This window comes from Gracilinanus agilis, chromosome 3 (assembly GCF_016433145.1).
Source record: "Gracilinanus agilis isolate LMUSP501 chromosome 3, AgileGrace, whole genome shotgun sequence".
In the NCBI taxonomy this organism is placed as follows: Eukaryota; Metazoa; Chordata; class Mammalia; order Didelphimorphia; family Didelphidae; genus Gracilinanus; species Gracilinanus agilis.
This window is the reverse complement of record NC_058132.1, coordinates 300616570-300634735: the sequence shown is the minus strand read 5'-3', so window position 1 is coordinate 300634735 and position 18166 is coordinate 300616570. Positions and strand designations below refer to the sequence as shown.

The 18166-nt window shown below is 37.3% G+C and overlaps 2 protein-coding genes across 2 annotated transcripts in view; one reads left to right on the top strand and one right to left on the bottom strand.

Annotated features, from left to right (window-relative positions):
• GPR39 (G protein-coupled receptor 39) overlaps positions 1-9785 on the top strand; it is a 274719-nt gene extending 264934 nt beyond the window's left edge. The window contains exon 2 of the mRNA XM_044669912.1: positions 9153-9785. Coding sequence (XP_044525847.1) covers positions 9153-9676 — 524 coding nt within the window. The 3' untranslated portion in view covers positions 9677-9785. The remainder of the gene's footprint in view (positions 1-9152) is intronic.
• Positions 9786-10104: 319 nt separating this feature from the next.
• The window catches only part of LYPD1 (LY6/PLAUR domain containing 1), a 28005-nt gene continuing 19943 nt past the window's right edge, over positions 10105-18166 (bottom strand). The window contains exon 3 of the mRNA XM_044666617.1: positions 10105-10347. Coding sequence (XP_044522552.1) covers positions 10112-10347 — 236 coding nt within the window. The 3' untranslated portion in view covers positions 10105-10111. The remainder of the gene's footprint in view (positions 10348-18166) is intronic.

The window sequence follows — 18166 nt, the reverse complement described above, 5'->3', positions numbered from 1 at the left end:
GAAGGAACCTTTCTGATGGGAGCAATGCAATATGATTCATTTGGAGCATATGCCCATTTAACCATTTCTCCTCATGCCTAGTGCCTCCAATTCTCTTCTCTGCCTGGCTTGAATCTGAAAGAAACTTTCTATTGCATTCCACATTTAATGATTTAATGATATGTGTTTGTTCTACATGATACATACAACCATTGTTGCTAATGTATTACTAAGCCTCAGTCTGGCCTTCAAGCCAGCCACACTAGTAGAGTGATATATGTAATGTGAAGATTATATTGGATTTGGAGGCAGAAGACCTGGGTTTGATCTTCAGGACTACCACTTAATATCTGCATAACCTTGGGCAAGTCATTTAATCTCTTTGAGATTCCTCTTCTGAAAAATAAAATAAAGGGGTTGAACTAGATGGCATCCAAAGTCCTTTCCAGACTTTTTCCCTTCTAATACTAAGAACTCCTCAGCCTCCTTTAATAGATTTTCCATCATAGTAGGTGACTCTCTCCCTCCCTCCCTCCCTCTCTCTCCCCCTCTGTCTGTCTGTCTCTATATATATGTATGAACGCATAAAATATTTTAATATATGTGTGTGTGTGACCTCAAGCCCTGTACTCTTTTTAATATTCCAACATCTTACTGTGCCAAGCAGCATTGTGGTGTGTGGACTGACAAACAGAACTGGGTTCAAGTGTGGGTTCTCATTTAAATGACCTTGTGCCACTCTACCTTGTCACCTAAGCTTACTGGCCCTGGATTCTGCACTTGTGAACTAAAGGAGTGGAGCTATAAGATCTCTGAGTGGAATGTTTTCTGCTGTTAACGAGGTATATGTTTTTAAGCACACAATTTCTCTGAGGTTCCATTTCCTTTTCTGTAAAATGAAGGACTTGACTTGATGATCACTGTGGTCCCCTTCCCAATCTTAAAAAAAGATATAGTTCTAATTCTTTGCAGCTTACATGGAAATTGACTCAACACAATTCCATTAGAAGCTGTAAATGCCTATTGCAATTATTAATCAGGGCCTGTAAGTGTGAGATAAAATGGTGGGATGATAGAAATTAATCCACTTTGGGGGATATAGTGTTTATTAGCACCCAGCTGTTGTGTTTATCAATTAACACCCTCTGGCAACACTGTTCCATGACACCATTCCACCTCCTCCCCTACCTCAATTGGGATTATTGACATGTCACAGCTGAAGGAACATTTGGCTTTACCTTTCAGACTGAGAAACAGTCAAAGTCCTTCATAACTCCACCACACTTAAGAACTTTAATTTCAGGACAGCTTATACAGTGCTTTACAATAAATTGTTTGCATAGAAAGTCACAAAGCTATGTACAAGAGAACCACATAGAAAAATATTTATTTACCAGATTGCCATTGATCATTTTCCATGCATGATTAAAGGGATGACAGGGCACTAAATTACAACTGCCCCTAATGGCATCTACATCTAAGTACAGAGGGGTATCCTAAAGCTCCCAGTGAAGGTTATTTTATAAATATATATGTTATCTTAGCTATTTATAGTTTTTCCTCTTGCATGGAAGCTTGCAGGTAGAGATGGAGTATAAGGTGGAACTAATACTTGTTGTATGGATTCGGACCTCCACTCAGCCTCTGGCCTCAAAATGGTAGATGGCACCATATTGGCAATGGAATCCCCCATTGAGCTAAACCAAATAGCTGTGGCCAGGACAGATCATCACACAATCTGCTTCCATGGGCAGAAGAAGCCATCCATGTGATTAACATTTGTTTTTAAAGCTATGGGTCTGAACTCCATCTGGCCAATTTCAAAATTAAAATGAAAGTAAACTCTGACATAGCTCTTCTGACCCCACCCCCTTTTTTGTCTTTTAATAGGAAAAGAGGTATAGGTTTACTTAAACAGTTGTCACCGAGCTAACAGATCAGGAGAGAAGATGACCATGATACCTTTTCTCAGTCCCCCCTTCCCAATGGCACGGCCCCATTTATCATTTCTGAAGCAAAGGGAGGTGGCACCCTAATGAGTCCCTTACTCCACTGTGTAGCCTACACCTGTATCTCACACCTGTATCTTCAGCATCCAAAGTATTTTGCTTCCAAAACTCCCTGTAGGGTTTCTTTGGCAAAATTGGCAGTATTCCTACCAGTTAAGATAGCTGGCCACCTGTTAGCTATTAAGAAACTTGCCTGCAGCTGATCCAATTATCTTCTTAAGCCCATCCAAGCAAACAGTGGGTGGGTTGGCAATGTAGGCCTTGTACACTGCTTGGTTCATGGTTGTTTTGGCAAAATTCAGGGAGAAAATGGAATAGAAGGGAAAGGGAGTGAGAGAAGCATGGCAGAGGAAAAGGGAGATAATTTTATGAAAAAAAAAGAGAGGAAATGAAAAACCAAAGGGGGGAGAGCCTGGTGATAAAAAGAAAAAGATGAAAGAGAAAAAGTGAATGAATATAAAATCATTTATTAAACAGTTCCTATGTGTCAAGCACCGTGCTAAGCAGAGGTACAATATAAAGCAAGACATTCCCTGCTCTTAAGAAACTAATATTCTAATTGGGGGAAGCAATATTTAAAAGAATTCAGCTACAGAGTGGACTAGAAAAGCCTAGACATTTTTTAAGGGTCCAGCTGCAGGATGGGCGACAATCCTCAGAATTTTTAGGGTGTATCAGCTGGTCAGAGAGCAGGGCTTAATGACCCACAGTGCAAATAGTAAGGCAGGGAGGATTTAGTTAATGGGTTATTTAATTAATTAGGGAATTTAGTTAATGCTGACTTTGCCCACAGAAATAGATGAAAATAATTTGTAATATACTGAAAGAAAAGTAAGGGAAAGAGATTGTGGCAAGAACAAATATAAAGTATTTTCTAATAAACTATGCCAATGTGGACTTCTTTGAGGGTTAGTTAGACATTACACTATGGTTGATGTTGATAGAAATTACTTCCTTGTTCACCTTGTAACAAAATACAATCCCTCAATTGGGGTAAGGTCAGTGAGATCAAAATAAAAAGAGAAATTGGGAAAGAGCCAACACAGTTTATTGAATCATTTTTCTCTTTTTGACTCCTGACTCTTGGTTTTCACTGACAACTGATCTTTAAATGTCAGTTGATATGCAAGTATTCCATTACTCACGCTTCTATATGCAAGTTAATTCAATTTTCAAGAAAAACATCAAACCAAAGTTGTGTACTCTATTTAAAAAAAACAAACAAAAAACAACAAAACCCTTACCTTCCATCTTAGAATTAATACTGTGTATTGGTTCCAAGGCAGAGGAGTGGTAAGGGCTAGGCAATGGGGGTTAAGTGAGTGAGTTGCCCCATGGTCACACAGCTAGGAAGTATCTGAGGTCACATTTGAACCCAGGACCTCCTGTCTCTAGGCCTGGCACTAAACTTGTATACTTTAATACTCACATCCACCAATTAATCAATTCAATAATGATTGTGTTGGGTTCCACACCAGGCCTGGCTCACTACATGTGATCAAAAACTGGTAAGAGAGTTTGGAGAAATTAGTCTCAAAAGTATGAAGCCAAGAGAGCTTTCATTCCCCAATTCCTCACAATCATAACCTTGCCAACTTTCGCTTAAAGGTAGCCATGATCAAAGTGCCTAGTGATTTCTAATACTCTTTCTAGATCATTTTTAAGGCTGTCTCAGGACAGGTGATCAGGGTTGAGGATGAATTGGAATATGTTGTGCCTACAGCCAGAAGAAGAGTTACAAATAAATCAGTTTCTTTGAGTTAGCATTAGAACAAATGGTAATGCCTTACTTTCTTGTCCTCATCTTCCCTACATCCTATAATAATTCTCTTTGAGTTTTTGCAAATCTAACTCTTTATGGTAGGATTTCAACAGCAAAGTAAAAAGCAATACCTTAGAGCCTTTTGAATCCTCAAAAATTTATTTTCTTGGGAAGAAATCAGGGAACTGCCAAATCTTTTCTGATCATCAGAATAAAATTTGATTAGAAGCTAGCTCCTTAAACTGATATTCTTCAGATCTGTCATTACTGATAACAAGAAGCCAATAGCCCAAATATGACTTTGGTTCTGCAAGGCTTCTGAAAAATATTTATATACTTTGGGTTTATAAAGCATATTGCAATTAAAGCAATCCAAGGCCTTATCTACTCACAGGACCCTCAATATATCATCACAGCTGGTCTTTCTCAATAAGTTCCAAATTATGGGCAACTGATCACTAAAAAGTACTGGTTGATCATTAGTCATTCTTCAATGCAAAATGTTTCCCCAAAGCTACACTGATATTGTACCAAGGGGGAAGGTTGGAAATTATGGTCTCCATTTCCAAAAGGAGTTAAGAAGGGTGATAGGATAGTCCTGTAGCCTACTGTCAATTGAGATTAGAACCTAAGATATACAGATAGCATGGGTATAGTAGAATAAGCAATGGACTTATGAGAGTCAGGAGAGGTGAGGTTTGTAACTGATTGTGCCACCAACTAAGTCTGTGACTCCCAGCAAATCATGTAACCTTTGTGGGTCTCATTTTCCTCCTCTGGAAACTTTGGAGTAAGATTAGACTCTTGTAAGGCTCATTTACCACCCTAACATTCTTTGATTCTCAGATGAATTAAAGGAAACTACACTTATCCTCACTTAAAGAATGGGAGGGGAAAAAATCCCAAGTACAGAGTGAGATATATATCAATGTCACCAAGTGTCGGATTGCATAGCTTAATGCACCTTTGAAGATTAAACCAAGCAGATGGATTCTAAAACTATTGAAATTTCAAGCTTCATTGAAGGAGGTTGTTGGACATCTGCATTACTTCTGTTTTTTAAACAACATTATTCCATTGAGAGCAAATCTGTCTCATCCTTTAATAGCCCTTATCATTTTAGTATGCTAATGAAGGATGATAAAATGAAAGTATTTATACAGAAAAAAAACAGCTAAGATGCAAAGGTATTTTTTAACCCAGATTACAACACATTTATCGATGATTATGTTCAAATATTAGTATACCCGTTTTCAGTGAGTTTGGCTCACTGATCTTCATTCAAGTTCACCCTAAAATTGTTTGAGTGTATCTTACACATTACACAACATGGACCAATACTTTATAGATTTTCCAAAGGTAATATACAAATCCAAATTGATTGCATTTCAACACAAATTACCAAAATCTTTAATATGCTGTATTAAAACATGAACAAAACTGTACAACTTTGTCTTGGAGCTGCACAGTAGCTAAGAATCTGGCGGTGGCCATGGTACTCATGCATAAAAGTGCATGGTGCAGAAAATAATGCCTATTGTTTCAATGCATAAAACTGAGCAATTACTTGTCTTTATAAAAATGGCAAATTCTTCAAGGGGAGTGGGTTAGATTTCTCCCTGAAAGACTAACCTTCATCACAATGCCCAAGGGTATATGTCTCATATTTGTCATTGACTATCCCAGTATACTTAATGCTTAGCTTCCCTTGAAAAAAAAAGTTAAAAATACAAGTGGATGAGGGCAGGTAGAGAGTCAGGCCTAGATATGAGGTCTTGGATTCAGATCCAACAACAGACACTTTCTGGATCAGTCACTTAACCCAATTGTCTAGCCCTTACATCTCTTCTGCCTTGAGATCTATACTTAGTATTGAGTCTAGGGGAGAAGGTAAAGATTTAAAAACAAAAAGAAAGAAAACATAAGAGTTACTAATTTATTATTTTCACTCTCAGGGCAGAAGGAGGTATGTTATCATTGCCAAGTGGTTTAAATGAAATCATCAGTTTTTTTTGACAGGGCCAGGTATTCATAAGAAAAGAAACAACATAACCAAAATCTGGTAGTTATATAGTTTGGACTCTGCTGTGGAATCTAGAGTCACCTAATATAACTTCATATGAAAATGCAGGATAAACTTATTCTCTCAAAGCCAAGCTCTATAGAGTAAAGTTGTGGGCTCCAAGAAACAGAGGTGGAAAACTTTAATCTATGGAAGGAACTTCTTTTAGGTCTTCCTGGTCAGAGGATCATAGCACTGAGTGCTGGACGAGACATTAGAGGTTATTCAATGTAATGGGGAAAATAGGAAACTTAAGATGAGGCAGAATACATCAATCCTTTCCTTTTACAAAAGAAGAATCTGAGAGCCCAAGAAAGTAAATGACTGATCCCAAGATCTTTTTGATGATGTCCTTTGGGGTATAGCTAAAAATCAGGGACATGTATTATGTATGTGCAGCTGTGGGCAAGGGAGTGATGGTGGTGGTGGAGGTCAGAGTTTGAAAGTTGTGCAAAAGGAAGAAGCCCAAATACTATAAGTCCATCTTAAAAACTGCTCTTTGATGTAGAGTAACTACCAGTCAAAGATAACAGCTATGTCTATTTGTAAAAAATTCCAAGGAAACAAGGAAAAGTAGTTAATACCTAAGAAAAATAACCTTCTCTGTTCTCTGATCTTGCCCCACAATGATATTTTCCTCTTCTAGTCTGAAAACTCCTTTTCCTTAGCTTGTATGTGCTGTGTTATGTGTAACTTATACCTGCTCTCGTTCCCTCCACCCACCCCCGGATTTCCATTTCCTGAATTGTTTTAAGTATAGCTACCCACAATATAGTTCAACATCTTAAAACCCTATGTTCAATTTTTCATATCTTGGTAAATCAGTCATCAGATGAAGAAGGCTGTATGTGGGCTCTGAGATTCAATGATGGGTAAAAAGAACCTACAAATTTGGTCAAAGAATATACCTTCTACTTAGTATGGCAAGCTTCCTGTCTTCTTCACAATTACGAAGCTGAATCTTTCAGGTAGTTGAACTGATGATAACAGTAACTTTACAGAAACTGGAAGATAAACAGGATACAGAAAACTGCAAGTGGTCATATGCCTTCTATTTTTGTAAGTAAGCAATTCCTTTCTCTCCTAGTCAGAAAACAAAATGAGTCTTTTTTCAGTCTAGTATCTGTAACTGGATAATTCAGACAGTTCAGTTCAGAACAGATTATTATTGTTAAGTTAAATTTCCTGGTTTTATATTTAGAAATAATAAGTGTTTTAAGGGCACCTCTCATGTAGAGAAGAAAGGATACTAAAAGCTAACATTTATATAGCACTTACTATGTGCCAGGCACTATGCCAAGAACTTTATAATTATTATGTTATTTAATTTTCACAACAACCATGAGAGGTAGTTGTTATTATTATCCCTGTTTTACAAATGAGAGAATTGAGGCAAAAAGAGGTTAAGTGACTTGCCCAGGGTCACACAGCTAATAAGTATCTGAGGCTGAATCTGAACTCAGGTCTTCCTGACTCCAGGCCACCTGACTGGAAATACACCTTGACATCAGAAACTGAATCAGAAAAATCAGAAAAATTAAAGTGATCACAAAACGACCTGTGAAATAAAGTCATCATTGACCCATGTTGTTTTTTTTCCCTAAGTGAATTCACTTATTCTCTAAAGACTGGGTGAGCAGTGCTACTTTCGAATCACTGCCGAGAACCGACCCAAGGCACATCCACTACCGATCAAAGAGATGCCAAGACAAACTCAAGTGGAACTGCCAACTCTGGCTTTACTTAAATGTGTTCACTTCTCCTGGAGCAATTTTTATTATAAAAAATATTCATTTGTGATCTCAGACAGGAAGAGACCTTTGCCAGTAATTGTTTCCCTATGGCTTGTTAGTAGATTGGTATGTTTGAAAGCAATAAGGACTCTTGCCTTTTGCTGTGTTATCCAAACGCAAAGAAACAAAACAACAGAAAAAAAAAGCTTTCCAAAAAACCAAAGCAGTTCTATGAAATGTTTGTCTTCAAATGGGAGTTGCCTCTAGGACTACATTATGATTTCATGAGAGGCAGCATGGTGTAGTGGAGAGTTAGGAGATGCAGGTTCAAATCTTTGCTCTTTAACTAGTTATATGGTTGTGAGGAAAGCATTTTGACAACCTTAAAGTTCTATAAAAATGTGCATTCTTATCAATATGGCTGAAGGTCTCCTCAGCAGCTGAAAGAACCTTGATACAGATATGTGGTCTTCATGTTTTCCTTAGTTTCTTATCCAATGTAGACAAGCTTTTTTGTTAAGTATATTGTATATCACATCTCATGCTCCATCAAAATAGCATAACTACCAATGATCTTATATGTAAAGGCCCTGAGAGTATATGGGAATGTATAGATATAAATACTACTTTTAATTATAGTAGAGGGTGCTCTATAATTATAATTTATAAATAGTTACACGAATACTTTCTTCTCCTTGGGAGACCATTATTTTTCTAGACTAGAGAACAATAGAATTGAAAGGGAGGAAGCATTGTTAAAGACCTATGAAGGACTCAAGTCCTAAGCCCAGTTAGACTGATTTTAGGGTTAGCCATTAAAACAAATCCTCTCTGAGGGAGAGTGCCAAATGATAATGAATGGGAAAGTGCTGTGAATACGCAAAACATGCCATAAAATGTCAACCATGAGAATGGTGAATAATGAGCACTGAATGGCATCTATCTACTCATTTGGAGTTCTCAGTGGCATAAGCCATCCAAAAGTCTGATTCTACTTGAATTTAATAAGAAGCCAACATAATTATGTGTCCAGTCCCATTAAAAGGGTATATATGTATATATACACTTTCATTTGACTTAAAAATATTCTCTTTAAGAGGAAGATTGCCAAAAATAATGCCAACTCTACATCTTGTAAAGTACAAAGTCTAGTCTTTTATAGACACTGCCGAATCTAATATGGCTATATTTTTAAAAGGAAGAAAAAGGAAAACAAGAACAAACCAAATTCATAAACCACATAAAATATTTTCCAAGGATACAAATATCAATGAAACCATTTTAAAATGAACAAACATCAATAGGTATAAATAAACCCCATCTATACATTTAATGGTTTTTAATACAGCCAACTACACTGCCCTTGAAACAGTGTTTTTGTTGTTGTGTTGGTTTTTTTTTTTTTTTGCTAGTGGCAGAAAAAGCTGTCAAGAAAAACATGAAAAAATTGGTACCATTTCCTAGCTGATAAGTGCAGAACTGAGAGACTAAATATTTTATGATTTTTTTCACATGCTGTTTTGTGTTCTCTCTCTCTCTCTCTCTCTCTCTCTCTCTCTCTCTCTCTCTCTCTCTCTCTTTCTCTCTCTTCCCTTTTACACACGCAGGACTGATTGTTGTGACTCTAGCAGTATGCTGGATGCCAAACCAGATTCGAAGGCTCATGGCTGCAGCAAAACCGAAGCAGGATTGGACGCGCTCCTATTTCAGGGCATACATGATTCTCCTTCCCTTTGCCGATACCTTCTTTTACCTCAGCTCCGTCATCAACCCGCTCCTATACAACATCTCATCAAGGCAGTTCCGCAAGGTTTTCCGACAAGTTCTCTGCTGTCACCTGACCCTGGAGCATGCCAACAGAGAGAAACTGCTCAGGGCCCATCTGAATTCCACAACCAGCAGTGGCCGCTCTGCCCGCCCATTGATCTTCATTTCATCATGGCACAATGCCTCTGCAAGGAGAACTAACAAGGTTTGCTTAAGCACTTTTCAGAGTGAGACCAAGCCTGACTCTAGACCTCAGCAATTGAGTCTTGAATCACTAGAGCCCAACTCTGAAAGCAAACCACTGGAGGTTGTTCCTGAGCCCACTCTGGGTGCAGAGAACAACCTGAGAGAACATGAAGTATGAATTCCAAATAAGGCAGTCATCATTGAGTGACCCCACTCCCATCCCCACGACCCCTCAAAACAAACAAAAGAAACCACTAAGGAAAGAAAGTCGGGAAAACAACAAAATAAATGATCCACCTTGATGTCATTAAGTGCTGATTTCGAAATAGTAGACCTGGTTTCTAATAACAGAAAGGGAACATATGATTTCCAAAATCCCTCATCTTTTACCTGCCACCCCCTTTTAAGTGCACATTGAAAATCCAGTTGAAGGTTACAAAAATGTTGCTTTCTGGGATTTTCTTACCCAGCCCCCTTTCACACTGAGCTCTTTCATTAAGGAAGCAAAGGGAAAATATAACAAGAGGTCCTGCTCTATAAGTGTTGTTCCAGAAGATAACCAAAGGAGTTCAGGGAGGACAGAGAGCCAAATGAACGAGGGTGGGGGTCTCTTTCAGCAGTGCACTGAGAAGAAGGCCAGTTTCAAGAGAAGAATGGTGGTGGGGAGCCTTGCCCTTGGCATCGCGGCCGAGCTGCCCCTTTTCTTGGGCCGTGGCCCATTGCAGAGTGAGGATTTACAGCAGCTGATACAGACTGAGTTCAATTTCCCTGGGGAACAGAAGGACTGGTATCCAGCTGAGGCAATGAGACAGGCAGCAGACGATGCACAGGACTTGCGATACAGGATTCCTGGAACACAAAACCAAAAGGCACTTTCCATGACCATGTTTAACAACACACCGGGAGCCTCCAAACTTCTCCCCGCTCCCTAACTCCCACAGACCCCCCACACCCACCGCACAACCTGACCAAGTCAATGAGGTGATTTCCTGAGAAGGGCAGTTTTGCTCAAAGACATCACCTTACTTCTCAACAAAATCTTAAAAAGCAACTTTAGTCCCATCAAACAAGAAAATGTATCCAATTGAATAAATTATTATGGACATCATGATGTAATTTTTGCATTTTAAAACATTTAAGACTAGTTTGCTGTTACAGATGTGGCAGATTTAGTTACAGTATTGTTTGGTGCAGAGTTCAATATACATGTGTATATTGTGTGCATATATATTTACACACAGGCATATATATATATATATATGCACAATATACACATATGTATTTTTAACTGCTGACCTTAGTGAACCACATTCTGTTAAGGAGTTGGATATGTTTGCTCTTTGAATCAAATGAACCTCCTATGCAAATACTAAGAACTCCTTTAGACCACTGAAGCAGTCACCTGAGAAAGTTAGGTTCCCTAAAATCCTTTCACTTTCAGGACAAAGACTGCAGAGAAAAACTAGCATATTACTAAATTTCTATATGAAAACAAATATTCAAAACCTGTCATCATTCATTTACATTTGGTGGGTATACAATGAATGCCAAGAACAAAGTAACTTTTAAACAACAAACACAAGCATGACAGCTAAAAATCAAGTCAGATTGCCAGGCAATCAAATACCAAGCATTTATTAAGCACCTACAGTGTACTAGGTACTGGGGATTATCCTGAGAAAAGTGAAACTGTTCATGCCTGCAAAGATTTTACTTTCTAAAAGGAGAGGCAACATGCATATAAAGTAGATAAAAAGAAAAATAAGGTAATGGAAGAGAGGGTGGAAATTGTCTCTCATTCTCAAAGAGGGAGCTGTGGTGTAGTGGAAACATGACTTGATTTGAGGTTAGAAGATATGGGTCTGACCACTACTAATTCTGTGACCTCGTGCATGTCACTTAACTTTATGCCTCATTTTACTCATCTGTAAAACAGGGCCAATCAAACCTGTATTATTTACCTCACCATCTATGTATGTAAATTGCTTCATAAAAAATAAAGTCTCTATAAACAATAGCTATTATTGATGCTAATTATTTTTTAAATAACCAATGGCAGATATTTTCATTTAAAATTTTTTAGAAATGCAGGTTTATATTAAGATGAAAATAGAATAAAGTTTGCTTATTTATCCTCAAGATCAGTTTGTTCCTTTTTTTCTTGAGGAGGGAGATTGTTTTAAAAATATTTTTGATATTCTGAGGGTCCATTAAATATTACTTAAATACGCTGATATTTTAGAAGGGAGTAAACAAGGCATACTATAATCATTTTTATACTACTCTTTGGCAGACATTAGTTCAGGGTATATATACACTATTGTAAAAGAGATATGAACTCCCATTAGCTTTATAATCTGGAGAGGCTTTCTGGAACAAAGGAAGACTAGAATTAATTTCAAATGAATTGGCAAGAGCTTTCAGTTTCAGGAAATGTATGAGAGGCAAAGGAATGTAGACAAAAAATGGAGAATCCTCAAGCATTGTAAGCCTCTGGAAGCAAAGGGCCACCCAACTGCCTAAGGAGAGGCAAACTTCCACAAACAGAAAAATGGAGCAGGCTCAAGCTTCCATGCAGATCAATATTAGGATTAGGTCTTTAAATAGCCAACACTCTTCTAGCCTGGGAGCTATATAGGGAGATTAAGTCTCAAAAAAGAAAAAATGGAGAGTGCCTACAAGATTATCTTGATAGGTAGAAGGGTTAATAGATAGGATAGTTGAAGAAGAGAATGGATTGTCTATGTCTCATTCTTTTTTCCCTTCTGTCCCCCTCCTCCCTCCCCAAGAAAGCAAATAATATGGTATAGTTTATATATATATTATCATATATGGTCTTCCCATGCCTATAGATTGGTCAGAAGGGTAAGTACTGAGACTAAATGCTTGGTTTAGGGGAGGAGGTAATATTTAATTAAATCAATAATAATAAATCAATAATACAATTATAAATCAATGAGAATGAATATAAGAAAAAGTGATTAAAAAACTGGTTACCCACTAGAGTAAGAGGATAAAGAACAAGTTAACTCTCAAGTTAGAATACTGACAATTGCAGAAAAAAAATTTTTTGAGGGGGGAGGAGTTATATAGTACACTCATATAAAATTTAAAATATAAAATTATATATTTTTAAAAGATCTGATGTGGTCAAAAACAAGAGGAGAAAGAAAGTTCCTTCTATGACTATAATTATGACTATGGCTATCTCTTGAACTAAATATGTGAAGTTAGGGGATAAAAATAAGTATCTGGAAAACCATTTTCAAAGAAATGTCACAGACAAGTTCCTCCATGGGGTAGTCCAAAGAAAAATAAGTCTCAATTCTATCCCTCCACAACAATGAGTGCTGAGGAAGAAGGAAGAAAGTGTGTCAGTCTTGTAAAGGTAAGAATTAACACTAAGAGGAGGAAGGAAGGGCCAAGGAATTTCTCACACAAACTATAGGATTTGGAATGCCAGGTAGAAATCTAAGTGGTTCAAAAAAATTCCTTTAGATTTGATCCCAAAGTTGTCACTGCAGACCATAATGAGGATACAGAGGTAGCAGGAGTAGACACTACATACAAAAGTGGAAGGAAATTGGATAGATAGTCAAAGATTCTTTTTTGTTACTGTTTATTATGTATATGTATATATAATATGTAACATAGTAATAATATATGATTTGCTATGAATATATAATAAATTATATTAAATGTGCTTTTTTTTAAACCCTTACCTTCTGTATTGATTCTGTATTGATTCCAAGGCAGAAGAGTGGTAAGGGCGAGGCAATGGGAGTTAAGTGACTTGCCCAGGGTCATACAGTTGGGAACTGTCTGAAGCCAGATTTGAACCTAGGACCTCCCATCTCTAGGCCTGGCTCTCAATCCACTGAGCTACCCAGTTGCCCCCTAAATGTGCTTTTCAAAGAGAAATAAATTCTCACATTTGTTATGTCCAAAAATCTACCTAAGTTTTTCCCCTCCCTCTACATTCCTCACCAAAAAAGCAAGTAATATGATATAATCTGTGCATATATTATCATATAATACATATTTCCCTGTTCAAAGAATCTTGAGTTTCAAGGAATCTTAGTGATTACAGTCAGTCAAACTTTTAGATTTCAAAGATAAGGAAATTGTTACCCAGAGACGTTGAATGCCAATTATTTTTGCTCAGCATCACACATAAGTGATAGATCTGGAACTTGAAACTAGATCTTATGACTCCTGGGCCAACATTGTTTCTACTGTAACAATTTTTTTCCCCTAAGAAGTCAAGTGATATCAAACTAGAAGGAACATGAAAGTTCATCTAGTCCAATATCTGTCCTTAGTCAAGAGAGATCCAAAGAGGCAACACAACTTGGCTAAAACTACAGAAGTAATAAAAAGCCACGGGTTGAATTTAGGTTCCAAATCTTCTAAATCCAGGGCTCTGTCTACATAATGGTCACTTGTGGTGGAGGCAGTGGCTCCACTATGGCCTGTTTTTAATTTCACATCAAGGTAAGGAGGTAACCATGGGTTTTCAAAGGTTATTCAAGATTATAAGATCTAGCTGACTTTACCAAACTAGAAAGACTTTGAATAAATGCCTGAGGATCAGAGACTCAAGACAAAATGCTGAATTTTTCTGACTTCCCAACATTATTTATTAAGACATGGAGAGAGGTGACATCAGTCAGATGCAGGTAAGAATCATTTACTAAGCAAACATTTCTTCTGAGATGAAATGAAACCCTTTATTAAGAATAGAAAAGTTATAGGATATTCCTACAACAAAGGGAAAGCCTTTCAAATAAAAAGAAATGCACAACACAAAAAGCTAAAATGAAGTTTGGTAGATCCATATCCTTGGATTAATTGAGAGTCACTTGTCTCTGTCAATCAAAGGCTTGTCTGTGACTAAGCCTGATCACAAAGAAAGCTTAGTTGCCATCCACTTCCTCTTCAATGGAAGGTACCACCTTTCTACCAACACAGGATCTCTTTTTAAAAGCTCCAAATGGTAATCTCCAGCTATGTTAATAGTTCTCAATATTTAATGGAGTCAGTCTCTATGCTTCAGTTTCCTTATCTGAAAAATGAGGTGGTTGGACTAAATCATCTCTAGTCTCTTCCAGTTCTAAATCGAGGATAATATTTAATGATTCTACTATTTAACCTATAATTCTAAATATTTAAAAAAGCAGTCAGGGCCTATTTAAGGGTAGTTGGATCTATATGGATTCCTACTCCATTTTTTTTTAGGATTGGAAAATTGCTCATCCAGGTAAAACTGCTCCTAGAGCAGAGTGAAATGGAAAGAAAACTGAACTTGGGGGTCAGAACTCCTAAGCTCTGCCACATTCTAGCTATATTCCCTTGAGCAGATCATTTAACCACTCAGAGCTCCAATGAAATCATCTGCAAAAAGCAATGACTTATGTGATTGCTGTGCAGAATAGAAAACATTTTGCAAAACCTCAAAGCTTTATACAGAAACTATTATTGCTACCTACCTAAACTATTACCTGGGACTCTTATTTTGAGCAATCTGCAAGTACTGTATGATCTGTTAGAATGAGCCTTGGAATGGGAAGCAGGAGATTCAAGTTATATTCCAACTCTGCTGCTAAGTAGTTGTGTTACTTTGGATGAGGTATTTTTACTTCTTTGTAAGTGTTAAAATTAATGGTTTGGCTAAGTATATGAAAATTATAAATCTTTTATTTACAAAAGAGGTGGAAAGAGTGAAAGCAGAGGAATACAAAAGGGTAGAGACATTATCCTATCTAACTAAATATTGTTCCAGTGCTTGGCTCAGCCCAGACTTGTTAAACCTTCAATTGGAATTAAACTCTCTCCAGAAGACAGGAAGGGAAAGCCAGCTATCCACTCACCCAAGTTCCCCCCAAGAAGCAAGTCAAGACAAGCTCAAGGTGACTCCTGAGGAGGCCGACTTTCTTCTTTGAGCCAACCTTCTTCCTGAAGCTGACTTCCCTCTTGGAGTTGACTCTCTTCTTGGAGTCCACCTTCTAGCCTCAGAAATTCAGGGCCTTTTATAGTGGCTTCTTGTCTCCTCCCCTCTTCACAGGGGCCAATCACAGCTTCCAAATAGTCTAGCACTGTCCAGGGAGCAGTGTTTGTGAGAACCAGTTTGCAGCTTCTGGAGGGGTGAAAACTCATCAAAAGGGTTCACAGTTTCTGAGGGTGTGAACTCTTAAAAAGAATTCACAAGTTTCTGACTGTTTGAGGTAGAAAAAAATGGAGCTCTCCAAGTATTTTGCTGGCTTCACATCTAGCACTAAGTAGGGTGTGAATTCACTAAGTGGTTTGCAGCTCCTCCACCTAGTTAAGCTTGTACTCAAGTTAGTGTTAACCAAAGTGTTAGTTCCAACTAGGCAAAGAGAATAAAGGATTCCCTTTCACAAGTGTGAACTCAAAGAGAACCAAGAAATCCCTTTTACACTTTAGAAGCATCTCCTCTCCTGTAAAGTGAAGAGGTTGGACTAGATTTTTTTAAGGTTCATTTTATGAATCTCTGAGATTTAGGATCATCAATTTTAGAACTGGAAAAGCCTTGAGAGATCAGTTCATTTAATTTTCTTATTTTACATATGCAGAAAGTGGAGTTCAGAAAGACTAAATGATTTTCCCAGTGTCATCTGGATACTAAGTGGCATTGTACTGGTGACATTTTTAGAAAGTCATCGCTTTGGCTAAAATTTTTTACAAATTATCACTTTGTAAAAGGAGATAGTCATACTTATTGTAGTAACAAAAGAGATACATTATTTGGGGAATGGCTAAACAAATTGTGTTATATAAATATAATGGAACATTACTTTGGTGTAAGAAAATATGAACATGAAGAATCCAGGGAAGTGCTTGAAGACACGAATTAATGCACAGTGAAATAAGTAGAGCCAGGAAATAAAAAAATTGAAGGGTTGTATAATTACAATGATCAAGGATGGTCCAGGAGAATAGTTGAGAGAAATGTATGTCTCTCTTTTCCTGAAGAGTTGGGTATGAAGATAGGTGTGAAATACTGTATGAATTTTCATGTTCAGGTAATTAATGAGTTAGTTTTGCCTAACTGCATTTGCTCTCACTCTCATTCTTAGTCTTGGTGACTTACTGGGTAGAGGCATTGATAAGTAGGAGTGGACATCTATATTTTTTTTGTTTAATCACAGATATAAAGGCTCATGGGATTCTTTTTCCCACTAAAGACCAATGTCCTGTTGTCTTGCCAAAGGTATAAATATAATGACAAAAGAAAAGAGAGTGCCATCATAAAACAGGCAAGTTGCATTTCCTTGATCCAAGGACCTCTTTTGCCCTATGATAGTGATGCAATGATTGGCTGATTCATCTGTACATCACATCAATCCTTCTTAAGAGAACTAATTGTCTGAGGATGGGTTAACATTACTTGTTGAAGAAGACTCTCCAGAGACTTATAAAGTGGTAATGTTACAGAGAGGGGAAAAACAATCAAATATTGGAATGACATGAACTGAGGTGGAAATAGGGGAAATTGAATGGTTCCTTTATCAAATTTATAATAAAGTCCCTTGTACTCTACTTATTAAATTAAAAGCACTATTAAATACATTAAATAATTTGGCACAAATTGATTCAATAATAGTTTTTTCTGCTTTAAGAATAAAGACATTTTCCCTCTCTCCCAGTTGGGTGGTATCATCAAATTTTTTTCTTAATATTTAGAAATAGCCACTTGCACCCCCAAAGTGCACCTTGGTTTGGAGGCAATGGTGTCTGTGTTGATTTGGGATCACATAATCAAGTCCCAGTCTCTCTCATCAGCTATGTAAGAATTATGGCCACATTCTAGCAAATATGTTGAACTGATGAAGAAAGAAGTTATGAAATAGAAGTTAAGGAAGATGGAACAGTGAAATGAGGAGGGGGGGGAAAAGGAATGATAAAAAGTGCTTGTGTCAGTGAGATGGAGAGGAAAAGAAGAGAAATTGGGGGAATAGAGGGTTGGAGAATCAGGGAACAGAGGGAACTGACTTTATAGAAAGTGGTAGGAAGATTTGTTTTTCAGAGCTAAATTATTCATTACACATGGTTTGGGGAAGAAGACATATTTTCTCTGTTTGAATCTGAGTTGGTTTTTTTCCCCATATGTTCACCTTGGTTTGGTCACAGTTCCTCCATATACTGAGATTGTTTTCTGGAGTACAAGTAGCTACCTCATGTTAGTCTAATTGAATAGTATCTTTTCTTAAATTCCATGCTCTTGAATAGCCTGGGAAGCTGATCAGTTTGGTAAACAATAAGTATTTACTAATTTCTGTGTATCATTTGTTTCTGTCTTTCACTTTAACTAAAACAAACTCACTTCTCCCTCCTTCACTAGGTACTTGATTAGGAGATAGCCAATAATTAAGTGAAACATTCCTAGAAAAATCTTTCTTTAAGCAAGTGGAGGTAATTTAATTTCTTGAGCTTTGGCTCTGGCAAAGACATAACCACAAATTTAAATTGTCCCATCATATTCAAAGAGAAAATCTTCAACTATGTGTCAAGATGACCATTCTGGCTTCCTGAAATGCGGAAAAGTTTTCAGGTAGTCTCTTTTTTTTATTAGACATTTATTAATATTTGTTTTTAATCTGTTTACATATTTTATGCCCCTACTTTCCCCTTCACCCACCCCCCCCCC